General features: G+C 62.6%; 1 protein-coding gene across 1 annotated transcript; it reads left to right on the forward strand.

Annotated features, from left to right (window-relative positions):
- Positions 1-3,331: 3,331 nt before the first annotated feature.
- LOC117642261 lies at positions 3,332-6,104 on the forward strand. The gene has a single exon (XM_034380258.1). It carries the CDS (start codon positions 3,366-3,368, stop codon positions 3,912-3,914), a length of 549 nt encoding a protein of 182 aa, XP_034236149.1. The 5' UTR covers positions 3,332-3,365; the 3' UTR covers positions 3,915-6,104.
- The last annotated feature ends 9,419 nt before the right edge of the window (positions 6,105-15,523 follow it).

Below are 15,523 nucleotides of genomic sequence, written 5' to 3' on the forward strand. Positions count from 1 at the left end.
GGCGGCGACGTCCTCTGGGCGCTGCGGCGGCCCGTGCCAGCCAGCGCGTCGCTCTCCTGCGGGAGTAGCACACTACTTTGTCTCCGTCCCGGTATGGCTCGCCGTTTGACGTGACGCCTGCCATCACGCACGGCCGGAGGATTAGGACGACACCGCGGCGGAAAATAACAGAAAGCCGGATCGGATCGGCATTGGGATTTCGCGATTTTTATCACCGCCTTCGTTGTTGCGCGCGGCGCGATCGGATCTCGGCCTGGCAGTGCGCGGTGATCTGCACAGCCACAAACACACACTCGCAGTCTGTCGCACTTGGCAGGCAGACGGCGCGTCCGGGAGGCGGGGAGTACGATGCCGCCGGTACACTGGCCGTCACACAGAAACGCGGCAACGCGTCGTCGTCGCGGTGCATTCCGATGTCGCGATAATGGCTTCCGATTGGCTGCCGATTGCGCCAATAATATGAGCGGCCTAACAAGGATGAGCTGCTATCGCGGCGGCCGCGCGCGTGCCGAGACCGCCGCCGTGGTCCCGGTGGCGCGGCTTGGCGACGCGGCGGCCGGGTGCGAGCGCGGCGGCAGGCGCACCGACCGCCAGCCCGGCCTGCTCGGCCAGCCCCGCGAGTGACAGGACAAAGTGTCGGCAGGAGATAAGCCGCCGGTCCTGCCGCCGAGTCGCAACGCCCCGCATGGCCTGCTTGGCCTGCACGCCGGTATGGACTACGCGGACTACGCGGACTACGTGGACTACCTGCAGCTAGTTGCGATAACTGCCGCGTGTCACCGCCGGCGCTGACGGCGCTGACGGTCTTAATGGTGGATGTGTTGTTGATGTTGTTGCTGGCGGTGGACGTCGAGGTGGTGCCAGTCCTCACGGCTTCGGCGCGCGCACCGCCGCACCGCCGCGTACTTTCACAGCAGCATTGTCTGCTGATTGATCACAGGACGTCATCCACAAGGCGCTGGTCGAAATGCGGAGGGGGGGGGCGACGGGGTTCAAGGAGCTTAGCGGGGCTGGAGGGGGCGGGGGCAGGAACCTCACGGGGTAACGAGGCATATTGAGTCCCCGTGATATGCATCCTCTGCTGCAGCACAGTACGCATGACACACATCCCTGCGCAGGGCGGGGCGGGGCGGGCGGGGACACTGCGAACTGCCATGGAGAACGATCACACCACCAGTCCTTGCATCATCAGACTCAAACCTTTTTCTTCCACTTTTTTGCTCCACTTTCTGTCGTTTGCGTTTTCAACGGCGTAGGCATACACACACACATACATACACACCTGCATAGCTAAAATTCTTGGCGGCCACCATTATTGTATTTTCACCGCGACCTCCTTCACTAGTTACACCGCCGTGTGATCGACTGGAATGCAGTGCATGTCCAGGGCCTGGACTCCAGGCCGGGCTGGCCGCGCCGGCCGGGACACGTTCAGTGTGGGAACGTCCGGCCGTCGGCACGCCGCGGCACGGCGCGGCACGGCGCGGCACGGCGCGGCAGCACGCGGCCGGCAGCCTCCGTCCTCCGTCTCGCGGTCTCGCAGTGTCCCTGCTTGTGCGTCGCGCAGCCTCGAGCAGCCTCGCGTTGACGAACCCCTCCGTCCCTCGCCGTGGCAGTGGCTCGGTTCGGTAACTAGCCGGCCACCACTTTTCCCTCCCTGAGACACCATCGTCATGTAGACCCACGTCTACGGAAATCGAAGCTGGGCTCCCAGTTCTGCTGGGTTCAACTCCCGCGGCGTTGTCCGTGCCCGTCCAAGCCACCACACTGCTCAGATCAACTGCTCCTCCGCCGCTCGGCCGATGTCCTTTTAGTCATTTTTGCCGGGCTGCCGTGCCGGTCGCTGGCCGGCCGGACAGCCATCGAGGATCGGGATCTTCGCGAACGGCCATCGTCATGGCGAGCATGGCCGAGGCCGCGGTGCGCGCGGTGGCGGGGCGGGGCGGTCCCCAGCCCCATTGACAAATGATCCGATAAGTAAAGGCAATTACCGGCCTCGCAGCAAGTACAATTTAATCATGCTTGGGCTGCTTGCGCTAGGCAGTGCCAGGCAGTGCCAGGCTGTGCTAGGCTCGGCCCATTAATTGCTGCGGCCAGGCCGGGCCGCCCCCGACATCGAGGTGGTTGACTCCAGCGCGCCCTAGCGGGACAGCGACACGAGCCAGTCAGTCGGCCAGTTTCGTTTCGCGCCGTTTTGCGTTTTGCGGGGGACGCGGTGGCATTTGCAGGCGATGAATGGGAAACGGAAAAAAGGAGAAGAAGAGAAAAAGAGACGGAGGTGTGGTTGAATGGCAGCCGCTGTGCCAACCGCGTGCATGAGGTGGACACGAAAGGACACCCAAGGACAGTCCGCGAGGGTGTGTAGGCCACCAGGACCCCGCCGCGGACCGCGCTGGAGCCGCTGGAGCGAGGCGAGGGCGGCCGCAGTGGGCGGGGCGGGGCGTGGTGCGGGAGCCACTAACTCCTTCGACGGCCGCGCGGGGCGCCACGCGCTGCGACTCAAACTCATCGGGACGGGACGCGCGGAGCCTGGCGGAGCCGCGGTGGGGAGCGGCGGGGCGTGGGCGGGGCGGGGTGGGGGCGGGGTGGGGGGGCGGGCGGCGCGGGGCCGGGGGGGGTGAGGTAGTGTGTGATCCGGACGGTGTGCCCCGCCGCCGTGCCGCCGCGCCACGGTGCCGCGCCGGGATGCTGTCCGAGTGGCGTGCGGTGCCAGTGCTGTTCCGGCCGCCGCACGACCCGCACCGCCCAGTCCTCCCCGTGCATGTCCTCCGCGTGCCGCTCTGCGCCTCGCTTTGCGCTGCGCGTCGCCCCATGCCGCCCAGCGCCTCGCCGAGTGCCTCGCCGAGTGCCGGTCCGTCGGTCCGTGAGTGAGTGACAGTGCCTCCGCGGCCCCCGTCGGTGGCCCCGCCCAAGGCACCGGCCAAGGCACCGGCCATGCCATGAGGATGGAGTGCGCGGCGTCCGACTCCAACAACAACCAGCCCAGCCTCGGCCCCGGCCCCATCCCCGCCGGGATGGTCGCCGGGGCGCCGGGGGCGGTCGGCACCCTGGACAAGTACTCGCTGCGGCCGCGCTCCCTCAAGAAGCGCGCCGAGACGGAGCTGCGTCGGCAGCAAGCCGCCCAGGCGGCGGCGCAGGCGGCGGCCCAGCAGGCCACGCAGCAGCAGCACCTCGCCGCCGCGCTGCAGGCCGTGCCCGCCATGCCCGCCGCGGTGGCCGCGCCGGGGCGCGTCGCGCACGTCGCCTACGTGCCGCAGACCCACGCCCCGGCGTCGGCGCCGCAGCGACCCAGCCGACCGAAACAGAAGCCCGCCCCGCTCAGCAAGTACCGGCGGAAGACGGCCAACGCCCGCGAGCGATCGCGCATGCGTGAGATTAACGTGGCGTTCGAGACGCTGCGTCGCGCCGTCCCCCACACCGCGGCGCCGGCCTGCGCCAGCGAGAAGCTCACCAAAATAACCACGCTGCGGCTCGCCATGAAGTACATCGCGGCGCTGTCGCAGGCCGTGCGCGAGAGCCAGATGTCGCCGCAGGACGACGACGGCGTGGACGCGGCGGACGGCGCTTCGTGCTCCCCGCTGGCCCTGGCCGACGACACGTCCGCCTACGCGCCGCCGCTGTTCGGCGCCCCGGACTCGCCGTTCGGCATGGGGCTGCCCGGGCTGCCCACGTTCGACCAGTTCCGCGGCTGCGGCAGCGCGTCCAGCTCGTCCAGCCTCAGCATCGACGCCGGCCAGGGCATCGACGCCGACTTCGCGGACCACAACTCGCTGCTGTCCGCCGACTTCGCCGACTTCCCGGAGCCGTCGCTCGGCATGGGCGGCATCGCGGACCTCGTGGACCCCTGCCTCACCGCCGTGGCCCTCACCTCGGACGACTTCTACGACACGGCCTTCATGACGGACTTCAGCTAGCGAAGCTAGCGCGATGCCGCGGCCGTATGTAGCTCCCCTGTTCCCCAGCCGAGTGGTCTTCATTTCGTCTTAAAACGCATCCTACACCTGTCGAAAAACAACCTCTAAAATAGCCAGATGAGTATCACTCGCGCTTTCCCTTTCGGCGGCCCGCGCGCCGCTCCCCAGGGCGCTGTTTGTAGAGGACCAATCCCGACTGAGAACGAACAGTCCCTGGGGAGCGGCGCGGCGGGCCGGAGACCAGCACCCTCTCCCGTCAACCCTCCGCGAGCGCCGTGGTTTCGGAAAGCCTCCTCCAATGATGCTCTTTCGGGACGTGATATTATCGGCGCGCTTGGCAGGTGGGCAGGGCCGCGCGCTCCGCTCGGCGCCGTGCTCCGCGCTCCGCGCCGCTCCGAGGTGAAGGATCCCAGTGGGCGAAGAGGCCGGAGCGCGGGGCCTGGCGGCCTCACTGTACAGGAAAGACTAGGAAAGGTTTGCGTGGGCACGTCTAAGCCCCGCGCCCGGCGCTGCAGCGCTCTGCGCGCTGTGCGGCTGCAACACTAACGGGTGTGGCCCCAGCGAGCGGAGCGCGCGGAGCGGCCTTTTAAGTGAGCGCGTGGCGTGAAAACGTTCTCAAAGTCCCAATCTGCACCGCAAAAAAAAACTGCCAAAGCACATAAAACGTCAGCAAATTTTGCAACTTTTTGTTCATTTTTAAATTTTTTGGAAAAGGAGTGTCTTAAAGCCGTACAAACCTCTGATCTGCCTCTTCCCTCCCCTTCTTAAAAAAGCCCCTCGCGGAGGTATCGCAAAAACAAAATATGATGAAATTGCAGTATTGTGTAATCTTGTGGACCAGGATGATTTTTATTTCGTTGTAAGTTAAAATATGTACCTGTAATCTTTCTTAATTGTGATCCGTTGAAAAGAAATGTATATTCTGGCGTAGACGCCGCTGTCGGTTAGTTAGGGTGTATAAAACAGTGTTTAGCTATAATTAGCGTGTAGTAGTGCCTCTCGGACCCTGTTGTACAATATCGCATAGCAAACGTACTCAGTGGCGAATCAATAGAGCATGGAAATAAAAGAGTTGGATGGACGTCGGAAAAAGGGTCGCAGTGTACCGGCGTTGTCACCGTGGATCCGAATGTGTCGTCACGCCCTGCAGGCCCGCAGGGCGCCGCTAGCGTGCCACTACTTTATGTGGCGGAACGCCTCCATCTAGCGCGGTCTGGCGAGCGGCGTGTTCCGGAGGGGCGTTCCGGAGGGGCGTTCCGAAGGGGCGTTCCGAAGGGGCGTCCCGGACGGGCGTTCCGGAGGGGCGTTCCGGAGGGGCGTTCCGAAGGGGCGTTCCGGACGGGCGTTCCGAAGGGGCGTTCCGGAGGGGCGTTCCGGAGGGGCGTTCCGAAGGGGCGTTCCGAAGGGGCGTTCCGGACGGGCGTTCCGGAGGGGCGTTCCGGAGGGGCGTTCCGAAGGGGCGTTCCGGAGACGGATTTCGGCTTCCGTCCGCGCCGCGTGGAGATGCGCCTTGGCCGCACCCACACACTCACAACACTCGAGCCCTCTCTCTCCCACACGCGCACCGCTGCCCGACGCCCACACCCTCAAACATCGCATAACGCAACCCGAGGAATTTTTCTGAGTGCCATAAATGTGGGGGAAATTAATTTTGTAAGTACTCTCGTTTTGCCATGCCAAACCAGCCCGTGAAAATGCCATAATGCCATATAAAGAGTAGTTGAATATTACGTCATAAGCTGCACAGCGTGCTCTGTGTCCTGATATTCCTTCTGAAGTCCTTTGGTTAGTGAGTGTCAGGCGGAATGTGCAATTCTCTTTTCTTTTGTAAATATAGACACTTGTGAAATCTCTTTTAAATGTTATGTAACTCTACTGTCAATGTGTTTTTACATATGTATATTCGGGTACTGTTTAAGTTCATTAATTTTTTGAGATCAACATATCATTAAATTATTCCTTTGAATAAACTAGTAAGTGCCTTCCTTATTGTTGTGCTTTGTTAAATATTTTTCAGAGTATATTTGATTATTGTAAGTACTGATTTTATAGATCGCGCGGAGCGCCCAGTGTATTCTTTACTTAGTGTTTATATCTGTATCTTGCCAGAGAACTGCTGTCGTCGTGTTACCGTTTTTATTTTTAAAAGGCGTGAATTATAAAAAAACAAAAAGAAATTTACAAATTGTTGTTGTTGTTTTTATTTGGCTTCTGTCCCCTTGCCCCACACCAAGTCAATATCGAAGTCCAGCCAGGAGGCCCCGTCCGCGAAAACAAAAGTGAAAAGCGACGTGATAAAAAAAAGAAAGAAAAGAGACAACTGACTTTCGTGTGACAATGCAACCGGGACCTGCCGCGCGTTGCTTTCTAGAAACGCTTTCCTTTGCCACTCCGTTTTGGCTCGAAATCCGCGCACCTCCCCGTCCAGTCGAATCATTCGCCCAATTTGGAAGCTTGTCCTTACCTAACCTCACCTCGTTGTCCTTGTTATTTCGCCACCGCGTCCCGCCGCCGCGTCGCCGCCGCGTCCGCGGAGTGCCGCGCCACACTGCCGACGTGCGCGTCGACGCGGCGTCCACGCCGCGTCGACGCCGCGTCCACGCCGCGACGGCCCGGCCGACCAGACCCCCAACGCGGCTGCGGTGCACGCCACTGGACCAATCCTCGGATTCTGTGATGAGAAATCACGCTCGCTGAACGCCCCGGCCTCCACGACACTGCAGCTTGCGCAAAGAAGCCGCGCGCGTCCAGAGCTAGCTCTGCGATTGGTCGCTTTGGGCGCCGTTTCCAACAAAACCCTCGTCCTTGCTCTTTCCCCGCATGACCGGGTGGCGGTGGGACACCGTGCGACGCGACGCGACGCACTCAGGCGCTCCGATGCACTCGATTAGCTCCGTGCCGTGCCGTGCCGCGCCGCGCCGTGCCCCGATGCACAGAGCGTCGCGTTGTCCGCGCTGCACATTCCTGCACGTGAACCCCGCGCGCCCCCTCGCGTCCCTTCGTGACTGACGGGGATAAAAATGGTCGCTGACAGTTTGGTTTTCCTGAGAAATCGTTTAACGAGCCGCGATTCGGGGGGCCTGGCCGGGCCTGGGCCGTCCCAGGCCGCCGTCGGGACGCTCAAACGAACCGACGCGGAGGCGCCGGCGTCGTCCTCAGTGACGGGGAAATGCAACTTTTTGACTGCCTTCAGGGGGCTGCCTCGGAGGAGCGATCGCCCTTTTGCCCCCTCACGGCACGCGTTTATTTCGGGTGGACTTCGGGCGGCCGCCGCGCGTGGACACTGGGAAGAGAGGAGTCCCGGCGTGTCCCGCGGGCGGCTGGATGCGCGCGCTGGCCGAACGGGTGGTCACGAAGTGGTCCGAAATGTGCCACCTGAGCGGGGGCCGGCCGAGCCCGGCTATCCCCGCCGAAGCCATTTCGCGGTGGACAAGCAGGACAAGCAGGCCGGCCGGCCAGGGGGTGGTGCCCAGTGATGCCAGGGCCGGGCCGGGCCGGGGGTGTCCGTGTCCAGCAGGTCCCCTGCAGTCCCCGGCAGGTCCCCTGCAGGTCCCTTACAGGTCCTAATTGCGAGCCTGGCCGTGAATCGTAATTGAGCCCGCCACCCAGGTAGCTGCCTGTCTTGGCCTGGCTCAGCCCGGCCAGCCACGGCACTGGCAGCCCGGCAGCCCAGCCTCCAGGAGCAGGACGTGTTTGTGAACAGAGAAATATGGGCCGGAGACCCGACCGGACCTCAAACACTCTCTCTCACACACATGCGCGCCCGTACGTACACACGCACACACACACGCACTGACGGTTAGCTAGTTGAAGGCGGTCGTGTCGGTGTGAGTTGCAGCAGGGCTGGCGAGGAAATGCGCGGAGGCGGGGCCAGGCGGGGCGGGGCGGGGCGGGGCGGCCAGTTAGTCCCTGATAGTGGCCGCGCATGCAATCCTAACATACCCCAAGCGAAGGTGACGGAGTTCACGCGCGTGCTCGGCCACATTCCAGCGTGATTCCAGTGGGGTGCAGTGCAGGTGTCGGGCCCTTGTGGCTGTCGGAGGAAACGCGTGTACCGGTCGGTCGGACACGCGACCGCACTGCCGCACTACTGCTTGTCCTCGCCGGCGCCACGCGCCCGACGCGCCGCCGTGCTGCCGGCCCCTGAGGAGGGAAACGCCCAGGAAGGAAGTTGTCCAATGCATCGCGAGCAGCAGAACTCAGCGACTTTTACCAGTGTTGGTCGAAACTTGACGGCAGTTGGCTGCGGCATAGAGACACACACGCGGGCAGCGACACTTCACGGAGCCGAGTCCGTCAAGTCAAGCAGCGCCCGTTGCCCCGCGGGTAGGCAACTTCTCGCGCGCCAATCGTCGAGGTACGATGGGTGGCCTACACGAAGGGGCACAGGTTAAAAACACGTCCAGGAAAAACCAGGACCGAAAGGCTCCAAGGTTGTACGGAGGTCCCGTTTCCAGGACGGTTCCACGCAAAGTTCCAGGGGATTCAGCGTCGCATTATCAGAGACAAATCGAAGAAAAAATCTCATTCAACGAACGTTAATGAAAGCAGATGATCCGTCGCGTTTCACATCTGCTGTGATAGCCGAGAGGATAGAGACGTGGGATCGAGTTACCGCAGGCGGGCGTTCGAATACCAGCGTCACATACGTTTTTTCGACTTACTATCCTAAGGGTGGTGGTTCGAGGCCATCCGAGCGGAGCCGTGTGCAACAGACCCACATGCCGGAGGTTCGACTCCTAACAAATATTTCCATTTAATTTTACTGCCTCACCCAGTGCGGTTGAAACCCGTGAACGTGAGCCCACCCCGTGCATGGGACGTGGTGGTCCAGGGAGTAGAGGCGTTGGTTCCCAATGCTAGGGTCGGCGGTTCGACTCCCCTAACTTCTTGCGAAATTTTGACCGGGTCGGTCGGGTCCTGTTGCGTCAAGAACCCACCTCACGCCGGTCCCCTCATCATGGGCCGTGGTGGCCGAGAGCGCAAAGTCGTGTGATGCCGATGGCGGGGTCCGGGGATCGAACTATCATTTCGTACATCATGCCTTCCTTCCACTGCAACTCAAAGTCGCGCACGGCGACGTACGCGGCGGGGGTCCTTTTGGTCGAACCCACCCACCCCGGCCCCTAAGGGGCCGTTGGCCGGGCCAGGGGGCCCGCGGCCGGGGGCCCTTTCCCGGCCTGGGGGGCCCGCCCCAGGGGGTGGTCATCTGGGGCAAACCCCAACCCAGGGCGAAACTGGCCCGGCAGGGTCGCCAGGGGGCCACCCCCGGGGGGCGCGGACACCTCCCCCCGGGGGGCCCGGGAGCCGCATCAGGCGGGTGGCGGGGGCCCCCCGGGCCGCCAATCGCCCGGAGGGGTACGAAAGGGTTCCTCCACGGGGGGGAAACGGGTTAAAAAACCCCCCGGGGAAACCAAGACAACTAAAAAGTTTTGGGAGGAGGCCCGGGCAAGGGGGGCCCCCCGCCAATTTTTTTGGGGTTTTTCAGGTCCCTTTAAAAATCAAGAAAAAAATTCAAGACGTTAGGGGAAGGTCCGGTTTACACTTTAGCAATAAGACTAATGAATACGCCCGTTAACGGTACAAAAATTTGGGCTTAAAAACCCCCTTTGTTGGGCACCAAAACCACGACCGTTTTTGAAAACAAACCCAAAAATCTTCGCTCCTAAAAAAAAATATTTAAAAAAATTTAATTTTTATTTCTTTCACCCGTCTAAAGTGAAAATTGGAAAGCCCACCAAACCGTGTTTTTGGCTTGGTCCAATAAGGCGTTTTCCCAAAAATCCAAGTGCGGTCACTCCAAAAAATTTTTTTCCCAAAAAAATTTACCTTTTTCCCTGTTCCTAAAGAAACCCTCCGCGGTTTTTCCTTTTTTTAAGGGCCCTTTAAAAAAAAAAGAGCGAAAAGTCTGTGATCCGATGGCGGGGCCCGGGATCGAATCTTATCATTTCGTTACATTTTCGACTCCCTTCCCTCCCCTGAACTCAAACCGTCGTCCAACACGCTCCAAACTAAAAGCGGATAGCGTAGGGCAAGTCACATTCACCTGGCCACTCCGCTTGGGTGTCAAAAAAGCAACCCGCTTCGGCGGGTTGGCCTCGGCACTGGAGCGAGGGGCGTATTTGATCCATCAATCCGGCCACCCGGTGTTGGTTGGGGGTGGGCCTCCTCGTTTCGGGGGGAGGCGATGATAAGTCCTTTGAAGCGGGCCCTAAAACGCTGTTGTTCGGTACGGGAGCGCCGGACAGTGGGGGTACCAGGGGGACACAACCACCCTACGAAAACAAGAAGCTCCCCCCAAAACCTCTTCTCTGTCTGAGTCTCTCTCTGTCTCTCTGTCGTCTCCTCTAGTCCCCCCCCTCTAAGAGTTTACACTGGGTGCTCCGACCCCGCTGTCTGAGCTTTGGGGGCCTACTGGGTCCCCCGGCGAACGCTTGGGTCGCTGACGGGATTAACCCCAGTACCTGATAGCACCGGTTCCCATCCCGAACACCGAAGTAAAGCAGGAGGCCTCCCCATTAAGACTGGGGGGGGGGTGTAGAGTTCAAATTTTTTTCTTTTCCCTTTCAAATTTCTCAGTCAATACTCGTTCGGTTTCCTTATACGGGGTAGTATGCGGGCTCATTCCAAAGATAGTAAGACGGGACTCCTCCCCGACGAATCAAGGAGGACCCACCCGCGACCAATTACGGGTGGCTGGATTGATGGATCTACACGGTAAAAACGCTTCCTGGGAATCCCAGGAATCTCCTGGAAACTCCTATACCTTATAACATAGGGCTCCTGGGAATCCCAGGTTTCGTTTTAACCGTGTAATACTCCATCGCTCCAGTGCCGAGGCCAACCCGCCGAAGCGGATTGCTTTTTGGGCACCCCGGTAGTGGCCAGGCTAAAATCTCGCGTGGAACCGTCCTGGAAACGGTCCTTCCGTCAAACGTTGGAGCCTTTCGGTCCTGGTTTTTTGTTCACCGTGCACACCCAATGGCGCCGGGCAGCTTGGGCCACCCTTCCTGCACCGGCCCGGCGTGGCGGACCGGTCTGCTCGATGGGCTGCCGCTCCGCCGGGCGGGGCAATGCGCGCGCTGGCCGCCCCGGAGTACGTTGGGCTGCCCATCCAACCCCGGCGGCGCGACGCGCAACCCACAGCCACTTCGGCGAGCTTCGGCGCCTTTGCAGTAGCCTGCCCGTGGCGGGGGGTATTCCCCGAGAGCGGCGATACTCCCGTCGCACGCACGCACACCACCGTCGCGGCCAAGCAGTGCCACTGGAGCGAAAGCCCGCGTCAAATGTTGACAAACACACCGCGCTGGGTCGATACAGCGATACATCGATTCATCGATCAGGGGCATTGCCTCCCTCCTGCGAGGGAATTCCACGCGCGGAGACCTTTCCCCTCACCTCCGATTCCCACAAGGGGAGAGAGAGAGAGAGAGAGAGAGAGAGAGAGAGAGAGAGAGAGAGAGAGAGAGAGAGAGAGAGAGAGAGAGAGAGAGAGCGTCTGCCTGGCCTGACCGTTCACGTCCAGACGGGCCGGGGCTGTACTGGTGACAGTGCGCCACTCCCTACTTGGGCATCGCTCATAAAAAACAGTTTCAAAGTGGCACTGCTAGGCGGAGAGAAGCCTCGCGGTGCGCTCGTGTGTGTGTGCGTGTGTGTGTGTGCGCGCCGGACCGTGGCGGCTCGGCGGTGCTCGGCGCCAGCCTCGCAGCGTGTGAAATGACGAGCGGCGAAGACCGCGGGGAAGTCCCACTACTCCCGGCGTCGTCCCGACAGCCCCGACCGGCAGCACCTTCGCTTTCCCTCCGCCGCGAAAAACCCTTTTATTTCGGTCGGCCACTGAACGCGCCGAACACCCGTCAGGAGCAAAAGGTTCAGAGGTTTATTGCTCGTTGCAAGTCGATCCCATTTTGTGCCTCTGGAGAAAGCAAAAGGATGAATTGGCGTGTCCTAACGGGAGGGGACAGTGTTTTGGTTTGATGTTGGTCATTTTTCGCGCGGTGGAGGACGTCGAAGGCACACTCAGCGGGATTTTGGCTCGGTGGGAAACCGGCGGCGAGCGTGCCAAAGGCGGCCGATGGAAGTGCAGGAGGGCGGCAGTCTGGGCGGGCAGGGCGCAGCAGTGCGCTAGGCCGCTGTAACGCGCGGCTACGCCAGGCTACGCTGACTAACTAAACTGACTGGGTCACTGGGCCTGCCGCCGCGCCGCCGCCCCGCCCACGGACCTCAGCGCTTGGCAGCCGCGCCGCCGCGGACCGCCGCGGACCGGGATGAGTACACGCCACTCACAGTTGCAGAAATAATGAACGGCCTTATGGCCGAGCAGTGCCGCAGTGCTGCGGAGCCTGCATGCAACAAAAGAACACACGCATCGCGGCCGTGGCGTGGCGTGGCGTGGCGTGGCGGGCCGGGCTGGGCCACACACGCGCAGGCAGCGACAAGCCCTAGCCAGCCGGCAGCGGCTCCTGTCACCGCGACAAATATGCACGCCAACAATGGGCAATGCACATCACGCCTCCGAGTACTGGCGGAGTGCACTGCCAAACGAAACCCATTTGACGAGTGAAAAAAGAAATCGTGCCATGCTGGCGGGCGGTATGCACCGTGGTTTCAGCTTCGCGGACGAATTTCTCATACGGACGGGTTTCGGAACTGAGCTTTCGAAGGCACTCGTCTCCGCAGCCGCTGGCGCCTAAGGGTAATCCGGCTGGAGCTGCGACACTTGACCCCGGCGACGGCGGGACGGCGGTGGGACGGCGACGAGGTACCGACAGCAAAAACAGTTTCAAAAAGCCGCCGTCGGCCGCGCCGCGCCGCGTCCGCGTCGATCAAAGAAGGCGACTCGCCCGGGTCGACGAGGTCGCTCGTAAACTGCACGGTCTTGTAGGCGCGGAGCGCGCGGAGCACCGCAGGCACCGCGGCGTCGCGGACAACAACAAGACCGTCGAGCCTCAGGAAACATCGACGTTCCCTCGCCGGGGGAGGGGGCCGCTTTTAACGGTGGCTTCAGCGCACGCCCGGGTTCATGTGGTTGTTGTTGTTGTTGTTGTTGTTGTTGTTGTTGTTGTTGTTGTTGTTGTTGTTGTTCTCAGTCCGTGTCATAGTTGTTGAACGGGCTGATGCGGCGGGCGGTATTCCTTGGTCCTCTGGTCCCTTTGCTGTTATATTCCGAACACAACTTATTTCGTCGCTCTGTCCTCGCCCCCATCCGGCATGCTCTATGAATGCGTGCGAGAGAGACAGAGCGTGGGGTGGCCGGGTTCGGCCGGGTTACATCAGGGCGGCGCCGCGGCCGCGGCCCTGGGCTTGCCCCTTGCGTGGCGGCCAGGCTGGCCCGGTGGCGGAGGCAGGGCCAGTCAGGGCGGAGACGACGGTGACGAGGTGCTTGGGGGAGACCGGGGCCCAGACGGCGCGGCCGTGTGTCACCCGGCGGAGATCGTCAGCGGGCCGCCGGGCCGTCCGCCGCGCCTCGAGAAATAGCAACGCAAGGCGGCAAGGCGGCAAGGCGGCGCCCCCCACCCTCTCGGCGCCTACGAGCACAGGGCACAGGGGGTGCGGCGCTGGACGGAACAGCCGAGGGATTCCGCAGAGCGACGTCTGTCTCTCTCGCACTCGTGGGGCGTGCCGGTGCGCCGCGAGAGAGACGGAGCGCCGACGCGCTGCTCAGTCTAGAGCGGGAAGCAGCGGGCGGAGTGGGGTTACAGGACGCGGTGTCGTCTGCGCTGCGGACGCTTACGGGGCTGACGCGCTGACGGCGTGGCCGCGCGTGCCTACACTGACGTGGCGGCGTGGCGGTGCGCTTTGACGCGCGTCCGCCGCGCGCGTTACCGCGAGGCGGAGCCGGGCGGAGCCGCTGCTTCTGCGAATACGGCAAGATAACATTATTCGCACGTTAGCTGTCTGCCGCTCTGCCCCGCTCTGCCTCGCTCTGCCGGCCCGTGGCCGCGGACCACCTGGTGGCGGACGCAAGGCGCGCCCACGCCGGCAAGACAATGCACTGCTTGTTGCGGGGCGCGCCGGAACGCCTAACGAGGTGAGGGTAGGCAGCGCCGCACCACACCCCCGCTCGACGGGCAAGCCTACCTACCGGGCGCTCGGCCGCCTCAATCTTTCCTCGAACGAAATAACCCGACGTCCTTCGCCACCGTTCGAGTTTCGACGTGGTTTCGCTGGTTGCGCGTCTCGTTGACGGCGACCTGGCCGGCCTGCCGTGAGGGCCGTGAGGGCAGGCGAGCCGATCGCCGGCAGTGACGCACCGCCTTCCTGTTCGACGCGGAAACGCCGCAGTGTCACGCCGAGCCGAGACGACGCGTCGACGCGACGGGTTATTGGCAAGGCGTCGCCACGGCGTCGCGACGCGCCGTCGTCTGCCCTTCGAAGCAAAGCGACGCCGGCGTCACTACTTCCTGTTCCAAATCCCGGGCGGCCCAAGTCGCTGCAAGTGTGCAGGTAGTGTCGCTGAGTCAGGGGCCCGGCGGAAGCGTGGCGGTGGCGCCCGGCCGAGCGGCCGAGCGGCCGCCTGACTCACGGAAAAGCACCACCGGATGGATGGGATGTCGCACTGCAGGCTCATTCCGAGGGAGCGCTTTCGTCGCTGTCTCGCTCGCATCGCGGGGCGTCCCGCGTGGGCGTGTGAGGGAGATGGAGCAGATCGGCGTCGGACTGCTGCTGCTACCCCCCGACGGCAGCGCCCTTGGCGCGCGGGGTATCGCCGGGGGATGCACGCCGTGCACCCGGCGCCGCGGCGGGGGCGGGGGCGGGGGGCCGACGACAACAAGTCGGCGGGGGGCGGCGCGGGGGCGGCGCGGGGTCCAGGTGGCGGGCTATGATCCGAGAGGCGCAGCACCGCGCCGCCGCGGCGCGGTCGATCCGCCTCTCTTCGCGCTCTGCGATTGAAATGGCGGTAAAAATAGATGAAGGGCCGACGGAGACGCGGGACACGTTGCGACGCGACCCTTCGAGCCCCTCACCCCCACCTTGCCCCCACCCCCTCCACGGCCGTGGCACGGCGTCCACCGTGGCGCTACGCCCCCTCCATCCGCACGTATTATATGCCCCTCAACACGCATAAACAAGATTGTTGTTTTTTCCGTCACACTCGCACACGCACGCGCTCGAACTCACACACGTCGTACTCCTTCTTGCTCTTCTCCGCGGCGTCGCGGCGCGTCGCGGCGCGGAATGGACGTGACTGGATGAGCTGCTTAGCGCCGCCGCGATGCCGCGATGACGGCCGGTGAAAGCTTTGAGCCAGTTACTGTGAGGCGGTGGGCCGCTGGGCCGTTGGGACACAGACAGGGGGATTTTTTTTCGTGGAAAAAATAAAAGAGCCTGTCAGAGATCGTGTTGCGGAGAGGACCGCCGCGACGCCCTCACTGCCCTCACTCCCCCTCCCCCTCCCCCTCCCCCTTTGTGGAGCCGCGCTGGTGTCGGCGGCCATTCGTTCCGAGAGATTTGGCGCGTTTTGATGAAAAAGTCCCCGCGCCACCCTTTTTTTTACGCGCGGGGCTTACAGCGGGGCTTACAGCGTGCTGCCCTGAAGGGTTTACGAAGGAAGAGCGGGACAGAGAGGGAGACGATTATTCTTTGTCGCGCTTTCGTCAATCTCGGAC

This window comes from Thrips palmi, unplaced genomic scaffold (genome assembly GCF_012932325.1).
Source record: "Thrips palmi isolate BJ-2018 unplaced genomic scaffold, TpBJ-2018v1 HiC_scaffold_1, whole genome shotgun sequence".
NCBI classification, from domain to species: Eukaryota; Metazoa; Arthropoda; class Insecta; order Thysanoptera; family Thripidae; genus Thrips; species Thrips palmi.

What these genes read in the sequence shown, in the direction of transcription:
- LOC117642261 (XM_034380258.1), top strand. Translation starts at nt 3,366, where the DNA reads ATGCGTGAGATTAACGTGGCGTTCGAGACGCTGCGTCGCGCCGTCCCC.